This window comes from Paramisgurnus dabryanus, chromosome 15 (assembly GCF_030506205.2).
Source record: "Paramisgurnus dabryanus chromosome 15, PD_genome_1.1, whole genome shotgun sequence".
NCBI lineage: Eukaryota > Metazoa > Chordata > Actinopteri > Cypriniformes > Cobitidae > Paramisgurnus > Paramisgurnus dabryanus.
The window spans coordinates 5,273,443-5,295,786 of record NC_133351.1 but is presented as its reverse complement, the minus strand read 5'-3'; the positions used below and the strand labels follow the sequence as shown (position 1 = coordinate 5,295,786).

General features: G+C 38.1%; 1 protein-coding gene across 2 annotated transcripts in view; it reads right to left on the bottom strand.

Moving 5' to 3' along the window:
* hdac4 (histone deacetylase 4) overlaps positions 1–22,344 on the bottom strand; it is a 256,174-nt gene that overhangs the window by 218,360 nt on the left and 15,470 nt on the right. Inside the window, exon 2 of one of the 2 annotated variants that reach the window (XM_065252263.1) lies at positions 17,625–17,871. In XM_065252263.1, coding sequence (XP_065108335.1) covers positions 17,625–17,646 — 22 coding nt within the window. In that variant the 5' untranslated portion in view covers positions 17,647–17,871. Of the gene's footprint in view, positions 1–9,361; positions 9,490–17,624; positions 17,872–22,344 lie in introns of those variants that run through there. The other variant, XM_065252266.2, reaches the window with a different exon arrangement.

The following is a 22,344-nucleotide window of genomic DNA, read 5'->3' as shown; positions in this document are numbered from 1 at the left end:
GAATATCAAAACGACGGTGAAAGACGGTGTCGCGGTGAGCAAGTGATATAATCTTTAATGACGCGGCAAGTTTAAGTTATTCATTATTAAATCGATTCTCTGAGTTATGGATCGATCTTTAGAAAATAATATGAAAATCGATTCAGAATCGGTGAATCGATTTTTTCAACACAGCCCTACGTGTGGTCTAAGTTGTTCTTACGTTTACGTTTAAAATTAATTATAGTATGGAAGTTTTTGTTGAATCATGATTTTTAAGTTAAAACGTCCAAATTTGTGCGTATGTATGCTTAGTGAATGAGACCCATTGTCCGGTATATCGTGGCCTTGGTATCGGGATAAGTACTGTATTGTCCCAGTCTAGCGTTAGCATATTGTCAGACTAGCGATGTCATGGTTTTTAAAATATACAGCACATTCAAATATTAGGGTATATTATAGGGTATAGGGTAAGAGTCATTTTTTCCTTTGTAAACTTTACGCAACACTTTAGGCTTTCGATTCATTAAAGTACAAGAGTAATTATTATTAACATATCTCTAGTTTAAAGTGCATTCTGGGATTGCAATTTCCAAAAATGTAACCACAATAAAACAAATAATGCTCCTTACTAGTGATGCACCAAATGTCCGAACAGTGAAAAGGCTGAATAAATTTTGCCGAACAATGAGGTCTTTAATGAATGCACAACCACGGAGAACAAGAGACTTTAACTCTTCATCTCATGTCATAGTACACCAAAGAGCGTCAGCAGTATGTAATAAAAACTTCAGAAAACCAGTAAAGTCCTACAATTACAAACACGCTTATATTAAACAGAAAGCGCTTGAGCGCTTTTTTCTGTCAATCTTGTCGCAGTCACTCTCTCTCTCTGCTCGTGCTTGACCCTGCACGCAGACGCGCGTCTGTTGCTTAACATATAGTACAGTGCTGCATAAGCGTTGTTGCAAGTTTCTTTAGGTATAGTAATGAAATCACTTCAAAAAGTAATCAGGTGTAAAAAGGCCCTATAATGACTGCTGGAATAAGAAAAAGTCATTGTTAAATAATGTGAAATAAATATAGAAAAAAGGACATTCTGAAAATGTAACTTAAGAAAATTTGCAAAATAATTAGGAAAATGAAAAATAAAAGATATATTTTTTGTAAGTTTTTATTAAGAAATGTTTTTATTTTATGTAAAAAAAAAGTTTTTCATTTTATTCGGCTTCAGCCAAGAATTTTCCGTTCAGTGCATCCCTACGCCTTACCATTCAACACCCATGTTGGGACATACAAAGGCAACTCAGTAGATTTGGTAACAGAACATAACTAAAAGCTACATCAGCATGGTGTACAGCTAGCACTATACTGACAATCTCCAATATTTTAGAGTGCTTGACAAAAAAGGCAAGTCACTTCTGATGTATAACGCCAATAATGGCATAATTCATAAAATTAAAGAGGTCTCTAATACAGGGGTTCCCAAACTTTTTTCCTGCGCACCCCCTTCTATGTCGCCATTACATTTTTCCTCTCGCGCACCCCCTGGTGGCAGCTCGCGTACCCCTGGGGGTGCGCGCACCACACTTTGGGAATCCCTGCTCTTATACAAGATCTCTTTTTCATGGCTCAATGAAGGTCAAAGATGCTTTCATCTAACTGATGCGCAGTCGGCGTAATCACTCGGAAAGGTCACACCAATCACAACACAGCGGAGAAACAGACGAAGATGCTGAAAAACGCAGGCAGAAAGCAAGACATCTGTACTGGTTTAACCAAACACATAACACACGACACTACACAGGAAAATATGACAAACATCGGGAATGTGGCACGTATTTTACTCAAGAACAGAGATGTGGGTTCATGCCAGGCTAAAAGTAGTCATAGACTCCATTAGACAAGTCTGCTTTCCTAAGAGTTTTATTGGTAAAGGCGCACAGAAACCTACTCAGAAGTTTGTTCGTGTGTGACTCCTGCAATCATTATTCAAGTTTAGACCTGGTTACACTTACAATACATCACCGACTGGTGCTAAACAGCTCATTACTCAAACGTTACCAAACAAGCTCTCGCTTTTTGGCATTCAATGGATGGGCCGTTGCACTCATGAATTTTGCAAGAGTACCAGAGGTTTTCATATTCAGGTTAAACAAAGTTTTATTTAGCCTCTTTTACATATATGCATTTGGCAGATACTTTTATCCAAAGTGACTCACAGTGCATTCAAGACATAGCCTATTTTTATCAATATCTTGGGATCGAAGCCATGATTTTTTGCAATGCATGTTGCAATGCTCTGCTGACTGAGCAAGGAATAGAGCAGCAATTAAAGTTGGATGATATAGATGTTTAAAAAAAAATAGCTTTGACAAATTTAGACAACCATATTTAGCCTACCTGCTCCGGTGAAAGCCTGTTCATCTACAGTAATGCTGGGGCTGCAGAAAAAAACGCTTCTCTGCGTTTATCTGGTAAATGCAACAGATGGATCTAACAAGAATATCTGAATTTAACATTATATTAAAAATAATGTAAGCTGACTTGATACCTTATTGCCGACTGTGCAAAATTATGAGCTTAACTTTTTTAAAGTTTTAAAAAAATTTTAAAAAGTAGTCAGCCAGCACCAGCATTTTTCATGATTTTCACAAAAGTTTAATGCCTCCCAGAAAACGTTCTTCTTAAAATATATAAACATACAATATATCAAATGAAAGAACAGACCTTCTTTCAAAAACAAATCTTCATTTGCACCTCTCAAATATGGGTAGGTTTCTTCAAAAACACCAAATTTTAAGCAAAATGCTCAGATAATTCAATTTTTTGAAGAACTTTTGATAGAGATCAGATGGAGAGCGATCCTCAAAACATACACGGACATACAGCTGTTTGCCCTAGGGCAATACTTCCAGGTTTTATATGTTGCAGAGGTGGATAATAGCGGTATTGTGGGAAGACGGAAATACTTGCCATTGGAATAGAAGCGGTTTCTCTTAATTGACAAGTTAACTCGCGTCAGACACGTCCTCGACGCTTCTTTACAACACATGTTTCATGTTGAATTTACGCAGTGAGAGATATTCCTAACGTCAATTTTATCAAATGACAAAACATTAAACGATGTGTAACAGTAAAACCAACATCCAGCTTTTTCTTTGTAGCTAATCTGTGGATTAATATCTGGAAAGTTTCATTTCTATCAAGGTACCAGCGACTGCCGTTTACATTCCCTGCTTGGTTATTCAAGACAAACAACGTCCACTCCCTGGAATACTTTTGGACGGACATAAATCCTCATCCTACTTTCTACAAAACGTGTGTTTTCTGTACAGCAGGTGTGCTGTTATTTAAATATAATTTTTTACATCAGTCTATTATCAGTTATTTCACATGAACCCGTAAACAAAACCTAAAACCAAAACAAACTGCGGTTGGTCAGCTTTACATTTCAAACTCTTTCTATCTGACTTTTGTCAATGTTTGGTCAGAAAACAGACAACTTGTACCATAACATCTTGCAGAGTTTCGCCCTTAACTCGCTGTGTTTTTTGCAAAGCAGTTTTTAAAACAACATGCATTGTTGAGTCAAGTTCCCATGAACGAGATGCATCTTTAGACCCTTCATTTGTCTTTGTTCATCGAGTCATCCGTGTATAAACAAACATGACAACATTGTGTTTTTGGCATCATGTAGCAAGAACAAAACAAGCCTCAGGATGGATTTTGAATAAAAGAAAAATTTGTGTGGACCATCAGAAACCACAGGCAGAATTTTCAGGGTGAAACTAAACCATTTTTACCATTTTATTTTTCTTCCACAAGTACACTTAAACTGTTGGTCAAAGACAATACACAGTAATAATTTAGTTTATCATTAGAGCTGTCAATTAATCTACAGATCTTTTTATGCGATTTTAACCCCTGCGCACCTAACAACCTCCCTAGAAAAGGGAAATGGCAGAGCCGTGCGTATTACAAGTAGTGATGGACCAAATCTTAAAGCTGAGGTTTAATTACACATCATTTTATGATAAATGAATGTATTTTATAAAATGTCATAAAACTGGGGCCCCCCGGCACCATCTTTTCAGTTTGACAACCACTGCTTTAAGATTTCAACGTGAACACCATCTACACACGGTAATAGATTTCCCCCAAACCTATCAAAGATTAGAATACAAATATTTGCTTCCTCGTGGCATGACTGCGTTAAGAAAAATGCAAAGAATGTGCACAACTGTAGCCATCTGCACTGTGCCCATCCTAAACACAAAGCACATGACAAAAGTCTGCACAATTCAGACAGGAAATGGAAACAAACTGTTGAGAGCTGTGAAACAACCGTGCTCATTAAGAACAAGAAATGTTGAGGATTATTTCAAGAAAACATTTCGTCACATCTGGCTGTGGGGCTTTGAAGCTGGTGCCTTTCCCACAAGTGTTGGTTTACAGAGGTGGCAAGCCAGTTGGGTTTGGCCGGCCATCCGTCTGTCTCGTAATAACACAGCTTGATCCATCGAGACCGGCCTCCCCGCTCTGGTCTCTGGAGCTTTAATCGAACTCGCCTGGGAGACGTACTTGCATACGTTCGCCTTGATGTGTGTTAGCCACAGTCGTAAAACACGCTTTTAATGACGGTGTGCACAGCAAGTGTGTGTTTATGTCAAAATGCCCTTAACTTTGCAATTAGCCGTTTGTTCCACCATTCTCATGTGGCACATGCGGGCCAGACGCTGGGTTTTAGGATTTTTATAACCGAGTCCGAAAAAGGGAAGGAATGTGATGATGCCAAAAAAATTAAATGACCGATTTAAAAAATCCATGAATTATCTTTTGCATTATGAATAAACTCACAAATGAATTGTTAATTTTTCTTTTGACAAAGCGTAGCTCGGGGGAATGTCTTAAATTCATTACAAAGGCAAAACGCTGGCATATTTCATCCCGGATCGGATTAGCCGAATTGGATATTACGGAAAACGTACAAATGAGACAACAACGGCTTATAAATCTAATTAGTCTCTCGTCATATCCATTGTTCTAAAGAGGTTTTGTGTTTAGACATCCCAGCCCTCTCATCTTGCGCACACAAATCCTTTCGACAATGGCAAATTTTTCAGAGCACTCATCGGCTAATGACAATGACATTTTTGTGACCTTACAACACTAATTTTACACTTCACAGATCACAGACCAATGCTCACACCGAAATACCTACAATGCCCTAAAACCACGTCCTGATTACAGCTCTGTTCAAACACTACAGACCACTACACACTTTAAACAAACACGCTTGGATCCGGTAACACAACTTTAGTAATCCATTTCCTCAAAGCCACAGACCCTTTAAAGGGTTAAGGGTCTTTAGGACGTACTTGTTCCACCGGTTTTCTTAGCGCACAGATTTCCATAAGAGATTATAAAAAGAATGAACCATTAAATAAAGCAATATTTTGTTTCATATTATTGTGGAAGTGAAACTGGTATTTAACTGAAAAATGAAACAATAACTACTGCTATATTACGTCTGCCTGAGTATATTTAAAGGAGTCATATGATCAGATTTCATAATTTAGAGTGTTAACACTGTTTGTGCATATAGTAGATCGTTGCAAAGATTAAAGAGCACCAATTATCCGATTCACGATTTTACATTTCCTCTAGCGTGTAAGTGTGTATTAGTAGGGTTGGCGGGGCAAAAAGTAATGCTGGGTTAGTTGTAACACAGATTGTTTACATTGTTGCACAAGGTTGAGCGTTTTGTTTTTCCTGGTATTTTTTTATGCTGTCAAAAGACGCTCTCCTACAAATTATTGGAAATGTATAATGTTTTTCCAGATAATTATTTATGAACGAATTTTTTTTTCGTTTTCTAAGTTGGGTGTGTAAGATACCAAATCCAATGCTATGTCATATTAATCAGTTTCTTGTTGACTAAAACATAGCATAGTTTTGAAATATGTCTGCAGCTCTAAGCAACTTTTTGGTGGGCTTGAAAATATTTTGTCCCAACGGGGTTAATTGTAACGCTGTGTTACAAATAACCCCTTAGCACTTACGATATGAAAACCGCTAACGTTAGCCTAATTCTTGCCGTTGTTTTTAATAAGCTACACATGAATGATTGCTGGCTGCCAACAAAATAAATGTGCCTGTCTTATCAAAAATCGTGTGTCAAATTTATTTTAGTTCATTTCTCTTTAATATTGATTGAATAAGGTCACGTCAAAGATTGAAATCATAATGAAATGAATGGCTAAAATCAGACTTTGATGTGTTGCTTTTTCTCCCCACCTATGGGGTAAGTTGTAACGTTTGCACTTCCGTCACGTTTGGTGTAATTGTCCAAGAATGGTAAGTACTAGAAAGAAACTTCAAATGTTCATTTGTAGCAGAGATGTGTGTGTTGCTTGTGTAAAAATATAATTAATCAAACTCAAATATTTTTGAATGATTGAGCCAAAACCAAAATGGTTGTGCCCCGCTCTCCCCTACATGTTAACGATATGCAAAACGTAAAACCCCAAAGTAAACGATGACGCGAGTTATCATCTCCAACGTAAATCTCTTTTCGTGGACTAAAACAAACCCACGGACGGCAACAGTTTACTTCCTGGGATTGGTGTTGTAGTAAAGACCAACATTATCATAATTCCTCCCGCTTTGACTCACAGCCTGTAAGTTAACTCCTGTTAGCATTGCATTGTGACCGAATCTTTCAAACATGGTAAAGAGTGTCACATTTCTGGCTGACATCAGAGATATCAAATATACAAAAATGTAAGGGAAGGGGAAAATAATGTGTTTTTTACCATAAACCATGCGAACACATTGTTTTATACCAAATACACAAAATAACGTAGTTTTTTAGTAATGAAATAGGTGCACTTTAAACCAAAAGAGATATTCTTTTTTTAAACGCCTGATTCAAACATGCCCCCACAATTGCACATCACTTTAATTACATACATTTTTGCTTTAGGAACAGATATCCCAAATATGATAAGGGGCGTAACATTTCCTTCACACGGTTAAGGTATTCAGCTAATCACAGTGCACTGGATAGCTGGCCAATCAGAGCACATCGCACTTTTCATTGTACAATGACTTTTGTACAAATCGCCGCGTTTCAGAAACGTGGGCATAGAGGTGGGGCTTTTTCCTGTTATTTATACACATTGGATAATTTGGTTATAATTTCAGCAATAAGACTGTTGTACTCTCAGCTCTTATTGATATATTTTAAATTCATTATTTTATTTTAAATCCATTACTGCAGAATTACCATAATTCTGAAGACTTTTCCCTAAAATTTGTGCAGAATAAAAACGTCCACAGATTCTGTCTGTCATCCTTATCTGGAACTTTTTTCAATAGCCAGAATAAGATGTCATGATTGATGCTGATTGCTTTGATGTGCTTAATCTCATATAAGTGTGGCGTACATGTAATAAACGATCAAACAATTAAACACCAAATTCTCAAAACATAAAAACATTATCTATATTAATTTTGATCTATCCCAGTAATGAGAATATAATGAAGAACCGCACTAAAAAATATTTAAAAAAAATTATTGACTGTACACAATACAGCAATGATGAGTAATGGGCGAGGTGCTTAACAATGTTTTTAATGCCAAACGTATTAATTCTGCTAAAATAAGCATCATTAATACATGCAAAATGTATTTTGTCTTTTGATTTGAAGTGCTTTCATGAGATTTAATACCAAATGTATTAATTCTGCTAAAATAAGCATCATAAATAAATGCTAAATACATTTTGTCTTTTGATTTTGGTTTGAAGTGCTTTCATGAGAATCCAGTATTGTTTTGATGAAATTGCTGCACTTCTCGACACCAAATCACACTTCTGTGGGCTCGGGGAAGAGGAGTTTTTAGGTGAAAATGATAAAATCTCACAGTCCTCAGGATAAATGTGATGCAGAATGCTTCCCACAAACTTGACATGAATTATTCAAAACCATCTGCTACAGAACTGGAGCTGAAAAAGGATCAGGGGATATTTTGGGTTTCAGTGCATCTGTGCAATGCAATAGGGTCTGATTCCCTTTTCTTCAACACTCCGTCTTTCTGCATGAACATACAGCAGGATTTACCTCCGGCAGGTATTACCTCACCAAATCTAATAGTATGCAGGAGTGTAGTGTCCTCCATGGGCTTGCTATATGAGTAATGAGCTTAAATTAACTGGATAGAGAAAAAACACCTAAAAACTCTATGCTAGAAATATTGTTATGCATTGCTCTTTTATAAAATTAAAAAAATATATATATTGTGTAATATTTTAACCATTTGTCAGCTCAATAATATGGAGTACTGTACAATAGTCTTAAGCCAGTGGTTCTCAAACTTTTTCCACGTGCGGCCCCCCTCGTATACGGTGCAATCCTTTGCGGCCCCCCAAAGAAAATTTATGACAAAAAACTGTTCTAAAATTTAACATTTTAATTAAACAAAACATATTAAGTTATACAAAGTAGTGCTGTTGGTTAGTAGCCTTATTTCCTTTTAGGTTTAATTACACAGAATTCATGATAAATGAATGTATTTTATAAAATGTCATAAAACTGGGGCCCCCTGGCACCATCTCGCGGGCCCCCTGGGGGCCCCGGACCCCAGTTTGAGAACCACTGTCTTAAGCCACCATGGCTTGTTTTGGCAATGCTATAGTGACCATATAAACTATCTCTTTTAAAATATGAATACAAAAGAAGAGATTTTGAGGAATGTTTGTAATCAGACCGATCAGAAGCCCCATTGACTTCCATAGTATTCATTTTTCCTACTATGTAAGTCAATGGGGCTTCTGATCATTCCTCAAAATATCTTCCTCTCTGTTAATTAAAACAACCAGATTTATACAAGTTTGTAACAACATGATGATATTTGGGTGAACTAGCCCTTTAATAAAGAGAGAAAAAAACAAAAAATTTCATTAAAACTTTGCTTATACAACAAAGCTGGGGTTGCCAAATACTTTTACACACTACTAGTACATCTCAAAATGTATCTGTTTGAGACAAAACCACAACTTTTTAGCCAAGTTCATAATTTAAACAAGCAGCCACAATAAAGCAATCTTTGATCTGTGTGTCGTAAACATTCGATTTAAACAAAAATAACATTTTATTATACACTAAACAAAAGAGCTTTTATTGCTTTTATTGTAAAAATAAACATTAAGAAAAAAATCAACCTTTAAAAGGGATTTCAAAACACGCATGAATATAAAACATCTTCAAAAAGCTGTAAAATACTGAAAAAAAATCTGCTTTCAAATCTCTTTTTGCAAAACCTCACTGGGTTATATAAATTTATCCTCATTTGCTTGAGAAAAGAAAAACTCCTTACTTGTAGATCCATGGCTTGGCTTTTCACAGATTAAAGGGCCCAGAGAGACCTGTGGCTGGATCTCATCTAATAAAATCTGGGTGTTAAATAAACGGGTCGGCAAAGCTCAAACTATTGCCTGGCTTCGGTCACAGCCCAGCGTGTCTGTGTGTTTGTGTTTCAAGCAGTCGAGTTGCCTTCATGACGATTTACTGACGCAAGATCTCCACCGTTCAGACGGCCAACAATTAATCACGGCAGGAGAGAGGCTTGTTCAGGCCTGCGAGATCAAGAGACACTGAACTCCAGCCAAGAGAAGAACCTACCTGTGATATCAACAAAACCTTTGAGCAACGAAGAAAAACTACCACCCAAAATCACAAGAGGGGAACGTGTTTTGCCTCTGCTAGGTAAAATTTGAGATACTTCACAACTTATTTGTCCTTACATAGGCCAAAAATGTGTCATATGTCGGACATAAAGAGCCCTGAGAAACCGGATCTACAAACAGTTGTCATGATGAAGAACAATCTCACAGTTTTTTTTTTTTTTTTAAAGAAGTTCCAACAGATTTTAAGCACCTTCAAAAGATGCGTATTGAAAAACCACTCATTTACACAGAAAAATCCTCAGTCACAATTTTGTTAAACAGCAAAACCACAACTGCTTGTCGGCTACCGGGGAAGGAGTTAATAACTGTACGGAAGAGGATTAGGGCCACTGGTGAAAAAAACTTGAATTCTGACTTTAATCTCAGAATTCTGACTTTAATCTCAGAATTCTGACTTTAATCTCAGAATTCTGACTTTAATCTCAGAATTCTGACTTTAATCTCAGAATTCTGACTTTAATCTCAGAATTCTGACTTTAATCTCAGAATTCTGACTTTAATCTCAGAATTCTGACTTTAATCTCAGAATTCTGACTTTAATCTCAGAATTCTGACTTTAATCTCAGAATTCTGACTTTAATCTCAGAATTCTGACTTTAATCTCAGAATTCTGACTTTAATCTCAGAATTCTGACTTTAAACTCAGAATTCTGACTTTAAACTCAGAATTCAAATATTTTTTCACCAGTGGCCCTAATCCTCTTCCGTATAACTGTGATGTGACAAACTCAGAACACATATTTAATATTTCTTTATGCAGAAATTTAAATAGCTTTGAGTCTGTAAAACTGCCCGGCAAGAGTTGCACAAGGTTATTTAATGAACAGACGTACAGTCTGAAAGAGCAGACATGGATCTGGGTTTTATAGGAACTAAAAAATTCCCTGAAAAATGTTCCCCCGGAAAGCCAAGCAGACGATGATTACACATAATATAACTAAAATATCAGAATTAAACTCTGGGAAACAGAATAGTTGTTCCAGCACAAATTGGTTTAATAGTTTGATGTTTTGCATGTTTTCTACAACGAGATTCCAGCAAACGTAAACAAAGCCCAACAAGATGCCAGATAAAAAATACAAAATATATATGGGCTAAAAATGATTTACTTTATTTTACATTGTGGTAATGCCCTCTTACTGATCCAAATGAGTAGGAACTGGAACATTGAAAGACATATACATTTAACATTCATGCAGTTGTAAGATGCTTTTATTTAAAGCTACTTGCAGTGCATTGCAATCTATACATTTCATCATTATGCATGCTTTCTAGGATCAAACCTATGACCTATTGTGCTGCTAACACAATGCTTTACCAGTTTTGCTACGGGAACACATGACTAACATTTTAAACACCCAAAGCTGTCCTCCCATCAAAAAAGACATCTTCTTCCACAGTCTCATCTTAGAATCGAAGCAAAAAGCATGAAAATATTTAATCAGCAAATATCTTATATATAAACAATGATATCAGGCAATCAGGCACAACCCTTTCAAAAGAGTCCAGCAATTCTAACACTCAACGGTGTCAGGATGGTGCATAGATTAAATTAAGAGAAAGCAGGTTTACAGCTCCATTATTCGGCTAAAAGTGTACTGGTACACTAGTGTCTGCATCTGGATCAGGTTGCGTTCCCCAACCACCTGCCCTGGGGCAAAGACACCATTATGGCCAGTTGTTTGGAGCAGTAAAGCCTGAGTCAAACATCCCTGACGTCAGCCTGGCGGGCCCGACTGTGCAGGCCCTTAAACCAAGACATATAAACAATGCAATCCCAATTAATCTATTCTCTATGCTCCAGTCCTTGATTCCCGAAAGAAGGCGTGAATTTGAATACAACCAGATGAAAGTTATGAGAGATGAAATGAAAGTACATCATGCTATCCAGCAGTTGCACCTTCAACTGCACAGAAAGCCAATGAAACACGGCATCTAAAGTCTAGAGACGGGCATTGGTGCGGAGTGATATTCATCTCTATTGGTGAATCAGATGGGGTTCATTAAATGTGGCTCAAGGGATGAGAGGAGCCAATAATCACCATACTGTTAGGTTAGGGCAGCTGTGGCAAAAACCATACACTGGGCGGTGGTCTAAAAAAAATGTTAAAGGAAAACACCACAGTTTTTCAATATTTTACTATGTTCTTACCTCAACTTAGATGAATTAATATTGAATTATATACATATCTTTTTTCAATGCATGCACTTTTAATCTATGTAGAGCGCTTTGTGAATGTGTTAGCATTTAGCCTAGCCCCGTTCATTCCTATGGCTCCAAACAAAAGTTTCATTTTGTGCTACCATACTTACTCGTGTAACTACTCATGTAACAGTCTTTAAATAGGGAAAACATGGAAGTATTTGGTAGCTTCTAAATTCATCCCTGTTTGGATCCTAAGGAATGAATGGGGCTAGGCTAAATGCGAAGACATTCACGATGCGCTGTGCAAAGTTTAAGTGCACGCATTGAATAAAGATAGGTATGTATTAATTTGTCTAAGTTGAGGTAAGAACATAGTAAAATATTGAAAAACTGTGGTGTTTTCCTTTAAGGACTGAAAATACTGTATGTAATCCTGTCACAGATTCTGTGAAACAGTCGGCATTGTGGTGTTTTTAAAATATTGCTCTGATACACATCAAATAAACCAAAGAGATGAAATCTAAGATGAATGTTAAATATTCAAAACTCTAAATGGCTGCTGGCCAAAACACTGCGGCACCACCCAGCATGAGGCAATATTTCCGAAAACCTTATTAAAAAATAGACAAGGTCTATGTTTACGAACACATAAAAACAATGTCTACCAAATCCAGTGCATACATCACTCATGTGATGTAAGCCAACATAAACAAGTCCAAAAAGATTATTTTATATTCCCTTGAAAATGTGCATGGCACTTCCATGCAAAACATGCATGCATGATGTTATGTGTGCAGTTTGTGCATTATTGCATAGAAAGTAGCTTAAATTGTGCATGATTTGTACCGTTTAAAGATGATATGTAAACCACATCAGTTTTGCTATTCTATATACGTCAGTAAATGCCTAAAGTGTTCACTGATTTATTACTATATGTACAGATGTGATTTGTTGAACTTTGTATAATTTCTGTAGAAGCTGCTTTGACAATTGGTATTGCATAAAACAGCATACAAATAAAGTCGACTTGACTGGACAACAGATGCTGAAGGACTGTAATGTTGAGAAAAATGAGTAGAGAGATGAGGAAATGCCCTCCTCTGATGAGAAACACCAGATTAGATTGATGCTGGCGATCCGGGCTGAAATTGCTCTGACGGACCCAAAGCGGATTAGGGGCGGGATGTGCGAGAGGTGACATCAGGCATCCAAATCGCCAATCCAGCTCTTAAAGCACAAAACCATTACATCAGCCCTGGACTGAAAAAACCGCCCCTGAAAGATGAGTTTATTCTTTAATACAAGTATAGAGGGAGATGACGGACTATGCTCATGCATAGCAAACAAGTCCGATACAAAAAGCATGACTGCTTAGACAAAAATTCCTGAATATTCTCTGTAGAAAATACTTACATTTACTTAAATGTAAATTAAATGTAGTGAGGATTTTTGCACGAACAAGCAACACTCACATTTTCCTCAGAAGGGGTACAAATCAGTTTCTTAATTATTAAAGGGATAGTTTGCCAAAAAATAAAAATTCTGTCACAATTTACTCACCTTTATGTTGTTACAAATCTGTATTATTATTATAATTTTTTTCGTTCTGATGAATACAAAGGAAGATGTTTTTTGGAATGTTTGTAACCAAAATGATCAGAAGCCCCAATTACATCTACAGTTGGGAGGAAATACTATGGAAGTCAATGGGGCTTCTGATCAGTTCGGTACAAACATTCCAGAAAATGTCTTTCTTTGTATTTATCAAAACAAATACAAAAATAATAATTTTATATCCACAGGTAAACATACAGTAGTATACTAGAATATTTACTATAGTAAACCGAAGTAAAATTCATTGTAGGAAAAAAGAATACTATGTAAGTCAACAGGGCTTTTGATCAGTTTGGTTACAAACATTCCTCAAAAAATCTTCCTTTGTATTCATCAGAACAAATGCATTATTCCGTTTATCTACACTGGTAAAAAATACAGTAGTATACTAGAATATTTAATATAGTAAAAAGAGGTAAAATTTATAGTAGGAAATAAGAATACTATGGAAGTGAATGGGGCTTTTGATCGGTTTGTTTATAAACTTTCCTCAAAATATCTTCCTTTGTATTCATCAGGACAAAGAAATGAATCCTTTTATCTACACTGGTAAAAAATACAGTAGTATACTGGAGTATTTACTATAGTAAACAGAGGTAAATTTTATAGTAGGAAAGAAGAATACTATGGAAGTCAACGGGGCTTCTGATCAGTTTGGTTACAAACATTCCTCAAAATATCTTCCTTTGTGTTCATTAGAACAGAGAAATGATTCATTTTATCTACACTGGTAAAACTACAGTAGTATAGAGTATTTAATATAGTAAACAGAAGTAAAATTCATAGAAGGAAAAAAGGAATACTATGGAAGTGAATGGGGCTTCTGATCAGTTTGGTTACAAATATTCCACAAAATATCTTCCTTTGATTCATCGGGACAAAGAAATTTATCCTTTAATCCTCACTAAAATACAATAGTATACTGGAGTATTTACTATAGTAAACAGAAGTAAAATTCATAGAAGAAAAAAGGAATACTGTGGAAGTCAATGGGGCTTCTGATCAGTTTGGTTACAAATATTCCACAAAATATCTTCCTTTGATTCATCGGGACAAAGAAATTTATCCTTTAATCCTCACTAAAATACAATAGTATACTAGAGTATTTACTATAGTAAACAGAGGTAAATTTTATAGTAGGAAAAAAAATACTATGGAAGTCAATGGGGCTTCTGATCGGTTTGGTTACAAACATTCCTCAAAATATCTTCCTTTTGTGTTTATTAGAACAGAGAAATTATTCATTTTATCTACACTGGTAAAAAATACAGTATACTGGAGTATTTACTATAGTAAACAGAAGTAAAATTCAAAGAAGAAAAAAGGAATACTGTGGAAGTCAATGGGGCTTCTGATCAGTTTGGTTACAAATATTCCACAAAATATCTTCCTTTGATTCATCGGGACAAAGAAATTAATCCTTTAATCCTCACTAAAAAAATACAATAGTATACTAGAGTGTTTATTATAGTAAACAGAAGTAAAATTTATAGTAGGAATACTATGGAAGTCAATGGGGCTTCTGATCAGTTTGGTTACAAATATTCACAAAATATCTCCCTTTGTATTCATCAGGACAAAAAAATTATTCCTTTAATCCCCACTGGAAAAAATACAGCAGTGTACTAGAGCGGCCATTCCCAAACTGTGGTCCGCGGACCACTAGTGGTCCGTGAGGGTACTGCAGGTGGTCCGTGTAAAGGCAAAATAAGAATATGTATATTTTGAGAATATGCTGTGTTGTGCTTGAACGAGTTCATTGAACAAAAGTTGAACGTACTGTACTACTGCCTGATAAATGTTACTGTGAACTCGTTGATTCTGGTGCCTGTGAACGGCGCGCTCTTTCAGTTTAACGTCGTTCAATAGGGTGCCAGATTTCTATATTCTTCCAGGCGAAAACCCGACTAAAACACACTGTAAACAGGCCTTAATGTGTAGCGGAAAAAACACCCAATCTGGCAACACCGCCACCAGTCAGTGTTCACCAGTCACGCTGCATGCGTCATCAAAACAACACAGATGCTGCAGATATTCCTGCCGCGCCACTCAAATAGTTTAACATTAAATAACATCATATTTGTCCTAAATCGTTAACGATTAACATAGGCTGCTAACGCATATTCTGGATCTTGAAATAGACTCTGACTAGCTCACGCTATTTAACATGCACGTGCGGTGTGCAATACCTGCGAGTTGTCATACACGCAATGCCTCGCAGCAGCGCTTCTCGCCCGGGGTGCGACCCCCACCCGGCTAGCCTTTCAAGGTAACTTATGTGCAAGCAAATACAAAAATTAAAAGACAGTCAATGCTAATGTAAACCCTGGTTGGATAAGGATTTAAAGTTGGACATGAAGATGAAATCTGACGCATTTAGCTTCAGTGTAAAAACAGATGAAATAATTGCTGTCTGTGGTTCTATATGGGCTATAATGGCAATCTTTTTTTTATTTTTAAATTAGTTCATTTTCGGAACTGTGAACTAGTTCAAAATTTTGAAATATGAACTGAACTAGTTCATTTTAAAATTTGTAAACTGTGAACTGAAGTAGTTCATGTAGAAAGTGAACTTTCCCAACACTGAGAATATGTATATAAATAATATTGATATAAGAATATTGATATACATTTTTAATTAAATTGTCAAGTTATTGTGTGATTACTAAAATAGGCCAGTGGCGCTCGGCCGTGACATTCAAGTTTAGTGACGTACAAAATGGATTAGTGTATGAATATGTGGCAGCTGTTTTGTGCAGTAAACTTATTTTAAGAAACCTGTTGTACTGATGTGATGACAAGTTATAGTTTTAGTGCTAGTAAGACTATTTAGATGTGCAGATTAATTCAGGACTATGTGTAGACATATTTTATAATGAGTATTATGAGGTGGTCCGTGAAAATTCTTGATTACAAATAGTGGTCCACACACACAAAAAGTTTGAAAACCCCTGTACTAGAGTATTAAATATAGCAAACAGAAGTAAAATTACTATTCACTATTACCATTTGTTTTTCGCTTCTTACCATAGTAACTATTAAAGTATTGTACAGTATAAATAAAACAGATAATTAATTCTCTTAACACTTTATTTGGTAACATAAACGCATTAGCTAAAATATGTAGCTACACAACATGCGAGCTGGTTGGAAAGCTTGCATCGGTATTGTCTCATCCCGTATCCCACTGGAAAAAAACAGATATGCTACCAAAACTTGATATGCCACCCAGTCCTATAATTTACTATAGTAAATACTAAAGTAAACCACAGTACTTTCATATGGGTCATTATCTTAGTGTAAGCTTAATGTGCAGTTTCTAAAGTAGCAATTAAATACAGATCGGATTAGCTACATCCAAAGCGACTGTAAAATCCACATAAACGTACACCTGTGGCCATAAACTCTACAATAATATGCTAAGTTGCTTTGTTGCTTGGCAACTATAAACACTTAACAGTTAAGCTAACAAACTATATTATGTATGGTGCCTTTTAGTGTACTGCTATGGGAAACATTATATAGCGAGTAATAAGCGAGTCAAGGCCGTGCGTTACAGTGATTTACGTGAAGGGTCTGCGTGCTAAAAACACCCACAGCCTCTTGAGGTGAACTTCTGCAGCTAAAAGACGATGAAAGCGTTTATTGTCCGGCTATTAAGTGCTCATCCTTCTTGTGAACAATTCAACCCAAAGAACCCGAAACTCTGTGACCTTTTCCTACGTGAACACGAAAGGGAAAATATAAGCAGAAAGAGATAAAGAGAGACACGAAAATGGCAAAGCTCGCAACTTTTTCCAAGAATAATCAAACTTCACAAGCCGACAGTTGGACAGGGCAGCCTTGGCAGCGAAGAGGGACAGATATTTGAGCAAGAATCAAGAAAGCTTTTCTGGCAATTCAATGCTCAAGGACCCTTGAGGTCCAAATCATGTGCTATTCCTGCAAAAAAGAAACCTTATCATCCTCCTGCAAGAGCAACTGGTTTGTAATGACACATTTCTGGAGCACAGAAAGTTTATTTACGGACAGTCGGAATTTAAACCGGAGTAGAGATAAATCCTGCGTGGATTTATCTCGATCGGAGACGGGTAACCCAAGAGGAGAAATGAAAGGGAGCGTGGAGCTCTTACCTGGCCGACTGCGAGACGTCATTGCGTTGACAGCTCTGAAGAAAGTAGAGAAGAGAAGTAGCCCAATCACAAAAGGAGTGAGGACGTGAGTTGAACCTCACAGCTCCTCTGGGTCTCGCTGGCCGCTCACCATCCACTGCTGATTGGAAAGATTAGTGGAGAGACCAAGAAAGTAGACTCTCAGATGTTCACAGGCCCTGATGGCCGTAATCCAGCCAACGTGTTGGTTTCTTCTCACCGGCTTGAACTGTCAAAAGAGAAATAACATGAGTAATGACACGGTGACATTGTTCTAGTATCTAGTGAGCTACTTTGCGGTCTAAAGATCCAAAGTTATGTACCGAATTATTTTTATCTATGAAGATAATTTAAAGCATTTATCCATAAACCTTCAGATGAAAAGGTATTTAAGATTATAGTCAACATTTCAATAAAGTGTTTCAAAACTAATTGAGATATCGCAAATATGCACAACAAAGGTAAACTTTTAGAAAGTAACGAATAATTTAACATGAGTACGATTATTCAGTACTCTTTCCACCCCAAGTACTCAGGTTCATTGATCTAACATAAAACATTGCCTATGAAGAAAACCCACTAGTTATTGGGACAGAGCCGAGGATATGAAAATATCAACCCAAGTTGACATCAAAGTCATTCAAGGGGCTTTTCGTTTTTCAACACAATCACATCTACATCATAGCATTCTCAACTCACTAAGAACACATGCTTATATAACTTACTGCAAAGGCCAGACGTCACAATTTTTTGACATACGATGGGTGGGGTGTTGGCCACCATACCAATTTGCCACGCTGACACGTATCTCACATATCTGCAATGTCTTTGATTATTTTATCAACTTCTCTGATGGCATACACACACACACACACACACACACACACACACACACACACACACACACAAGCGCACACACACACACGCTTATGCACACACACAGACGAGAAGTGGCTAATCATATGCATATTCCACATTTTATCATAAGTGTTTTAATGCAGTGACTTGCACTGGTCTTGGTCTTGACTTGGTCTCGGCCTTTTTTGGTCTTGACTTTGTCTCGACCCTTAAAAAGTCTTGGTCTTGTCTCGGTCTCGGCCTGTCCTGGTCTTGGTCATGAGTTGGTCTCGGTTTAGGTAGTCTTGACTACAACACTAGTGTTACGTTACATTTCATGATATTATGCAATTTCTGGCTTGTTTAATATTAATGTTTGTTGACAAATGCAGCAAACTTTGTTAACGTCAAGGCCCTTGAAATCTGTGGAGCCCCTAAGGGGACATGGAGCAAAAATTATGTGCTCACGCGAAACTTTCATGTGCTCACGCGAAACTTTCATGTGCTCACGCGAAACTTTCATGTGCTCACGGGAAACTTTCATGTGCTCACGGGAAACTTTCATGTGCTCACGGGAAACTTTCATGTGCTCACGCGAAACTTTCATGTGCTCACGCGAAACTTTCATGTGCTCACGCGAAACTTTCATGTGCTCACGCGAAACCTACATGTGCTCACGCGAAACCTTCATGTGCAGATTATTTTTAAGTTTAGTTTCGTGTGCTCAAGTGAAATTATAGCGCGAAAGTTTCATGTGCTCACGCGAAAGTTTCATGTGCTCACGCGAAAGTTTCATGTGCTCACGCGAAACCTTCATGTGCTCACGCGAAACCTTCATGTGCTCACGCGAAACCTTCATGTGCTCACGCGAAACCTTCATGTGCTCACGCGAAACCTTCATGTGCTCACGCGAAACCTTCATGTGCTCACGCGAAACCTTCATGTGCTCACGCGAAACCTTCATGTGCTCACGCGAAACCTTCATGTGCTCACGCGAAACCTTCATGTGCTCACGCGAAACCTTCATGTGCTCACGCGAAACCTTCATGTGCTCACGCGAAACCTTCATGTGCTCACGCGAAACCTTCATGTGCTCACGCGAAACCTTCATGTGCTCACGCGAAACCTTCATGTGCTCACGCGAAACCTTCATGTGCTCACGCGGAACCTTCATGTGCTCACGCGGAACCTTCATGTGCTCACGCGGAACCTTCATGTGCTCACGCGGAACCTTCATGTGCTCACGCGGAACCTTCATGTGCTCACGCGGAACCTTCATGTGCTCACGCGGAACCTTCATGTGCTCACGCGGAACCTTCATGTGCTCACGCGGAACCTTCATGTGCTCACGCGGAACCTTCATGTGCTCACGCGGAACCTTCATGTGCTCACGCGAACCTTCATGTGCTCACGCGAACCTTCATGTGCTCACGCGAACCTTCATGTGCTCACGCGAAACCTTCATGTGCTCACGCGAAACCTTCATGTGCTCACGCGAAACCTTCATGTGCCCACGCGAAACCTTCATGTGCCCACGCGAAACCTTCATGTGCCCACGCGAAACCTTCATGTGCCCACGCGAAACCTTCATGTGCCCACGCGAAACCTTCATGTGCCCACGCGAAACCTTCATGTGCCCACGCGAACCTTCATGTGCCCACGCGAACCTTCATGTGCCCACGCGAACCTTCATGTGCCCACGCGAACCTTCATGTGCCCACGCGAACCTTCATGTGCCCACGCGAACCTTCATGTGCCCACGCGAACCTTCATGTGCCCACGCGAACCTTCATGTGCCCACGCGAACCTTCATGTGCCCACGCGAAACCTTCATGTGCCCACGCGAAACCTTCATGTGCCCACGCGAAACCTTCATGTGCCCACGCGAACCTTCATGTGCCCACGCGAACCTTCATGTGCCCACGCGAACCTTCATGTGCCCACGCGAACCTTCATGTGCTCACGCGAACCTTCATGTGCTCACGCGAACCTTCATGTGCTCACGCGAACCTTCATGTGCCCACGCGAAACCTTCATGTGCCCACGCGAAACCTTCATGTGCCCACGCGAAACCTTCATGTGCCCACGCGAAACCTTCATGTGCCCACGCGAAACCTTCATGTGCCCACGCGAAACCTTCATGTGCCCACGCGAAACCTTCATGTGCCCACGCGAAACCTTCATGTGCCCACGCGAAACCTTCATGTGCCCACGCGAAACCTTCATGTGCCCACGCGAAACCTTCATGTGCCCACGCGAAACCTTCATGTGCCCACGCGAAACCTTCATGTGCCCACGCGAAACCTTCATGTGCCCACGCGAAACCTTCATGTGCCCACGCGAAACCTTCATGTGCTCACGCGAAACCTTCATGTGCTCACGCGAAACCTTCATGTGCTCACGCGAAACCTTCATGTGCTCACGCGAAACCTTCATGTGCTCACGCGAAACCTTCATGTGCTCACGCGAAACCTTCATGTGCTCACGCGAAACCTTCATGTGCTCACGCGAAACCTTCATGTGCTCACGCGAAACCTTCATGTGCTCACGCGAAACCTTCATGTGCTCACGCGAAACCTCCATGTGCTCACGCGAAACCTTCATGTGCTCACGCGAAACCTTCATGTGCAGATAATTTTTTAAGTTATTCGTGTGCTCAAGTGAAATTATTGCGCGAAAGTTTCACGTGCACGCGCGATAGCTTCATGTGAGCACATGATAGTTTCACGTGAACACGCGATAAACTTAAAAAACTAAAATTCTGCACATGAAGGTTTTGCGTGAGCACATCTAAGTTTCACATGAGCACATATACGTTTCAAGTGACACATGAAACTAAACTTTAGATTTTTTTACTCCAATGTCACCTCAGGGGCTCCGTAGAAATCAATTTCACTACATTGTAAAAAAAATTAAAGATTTGTTGGTTTAACTTTTAAAAAAAGGAAGTTACTTGACTGCCCTTAAATTTCTAGTTATTTCAACTTAACTGGTTTGTAACTAATTGATTGGTACCCAATATAAAGAAAATGCAAAGTAAGAGTATCAGAATAAGAAGCATACAGTTACAAACATCTGTTCATGAACTATTTTGTACATGATTTCAAATGGCATCATACAAACCAATTTTGTTGTTTTTCCACATTTGAGGGGAAATTTTTCATTACCGCAACGTGTCCATGACTAGATTTGGGTTCTTCGACATGGAAATATTTATAATTAAAAAATCTAAAAAATAAAAAGCTTCAGTGCATGTTATACTATAAACATTTACAGTAAAGAAACATGTGCTATTTGGTGATCATTGGTAAATTAATACAAATGTGTCCAAGACCAATTTTCTCATCCTCCGCAACACTTTTCAATCATTGTTTAAGCCCTCAGGGAACTAACATTTGAAAATGCATATATTTAATGTAATATCATGTTGCGGTAATGATAATTTTTTATAATGATAATCTAAAAAATTTATATTAATTCTATAGAAAAAAAATTAAATCCTCTAAAAATAATGTTTATAGTAAGTTCAGACCTTAATCTTATATGTGCAAAAAAAAAATTGGCTTCAATGGCTTTTTAAAAAAATCTGATGCTGGACACCTATTAAGTCTGGATTTCATGAAAATCACCCGACTGGTTTACATTGAAGAAGACACCAAAACCGACGTCTATACCCTACCGAATAAAAAAAAGAAAGTTGCAGCGAAACTACCGATGACAGAGGGAAAGTAGGAATATTCGAGTTAATCCCAATTAAGTGTGCCAAGAAAATCTGATTTAATCACAGCGAGTCCCAAAGCTGAGGTGGATTTTCCATACATGCGAGGAAAAGGTGTTACATCACCACAGGCATTAGAATAAAGAG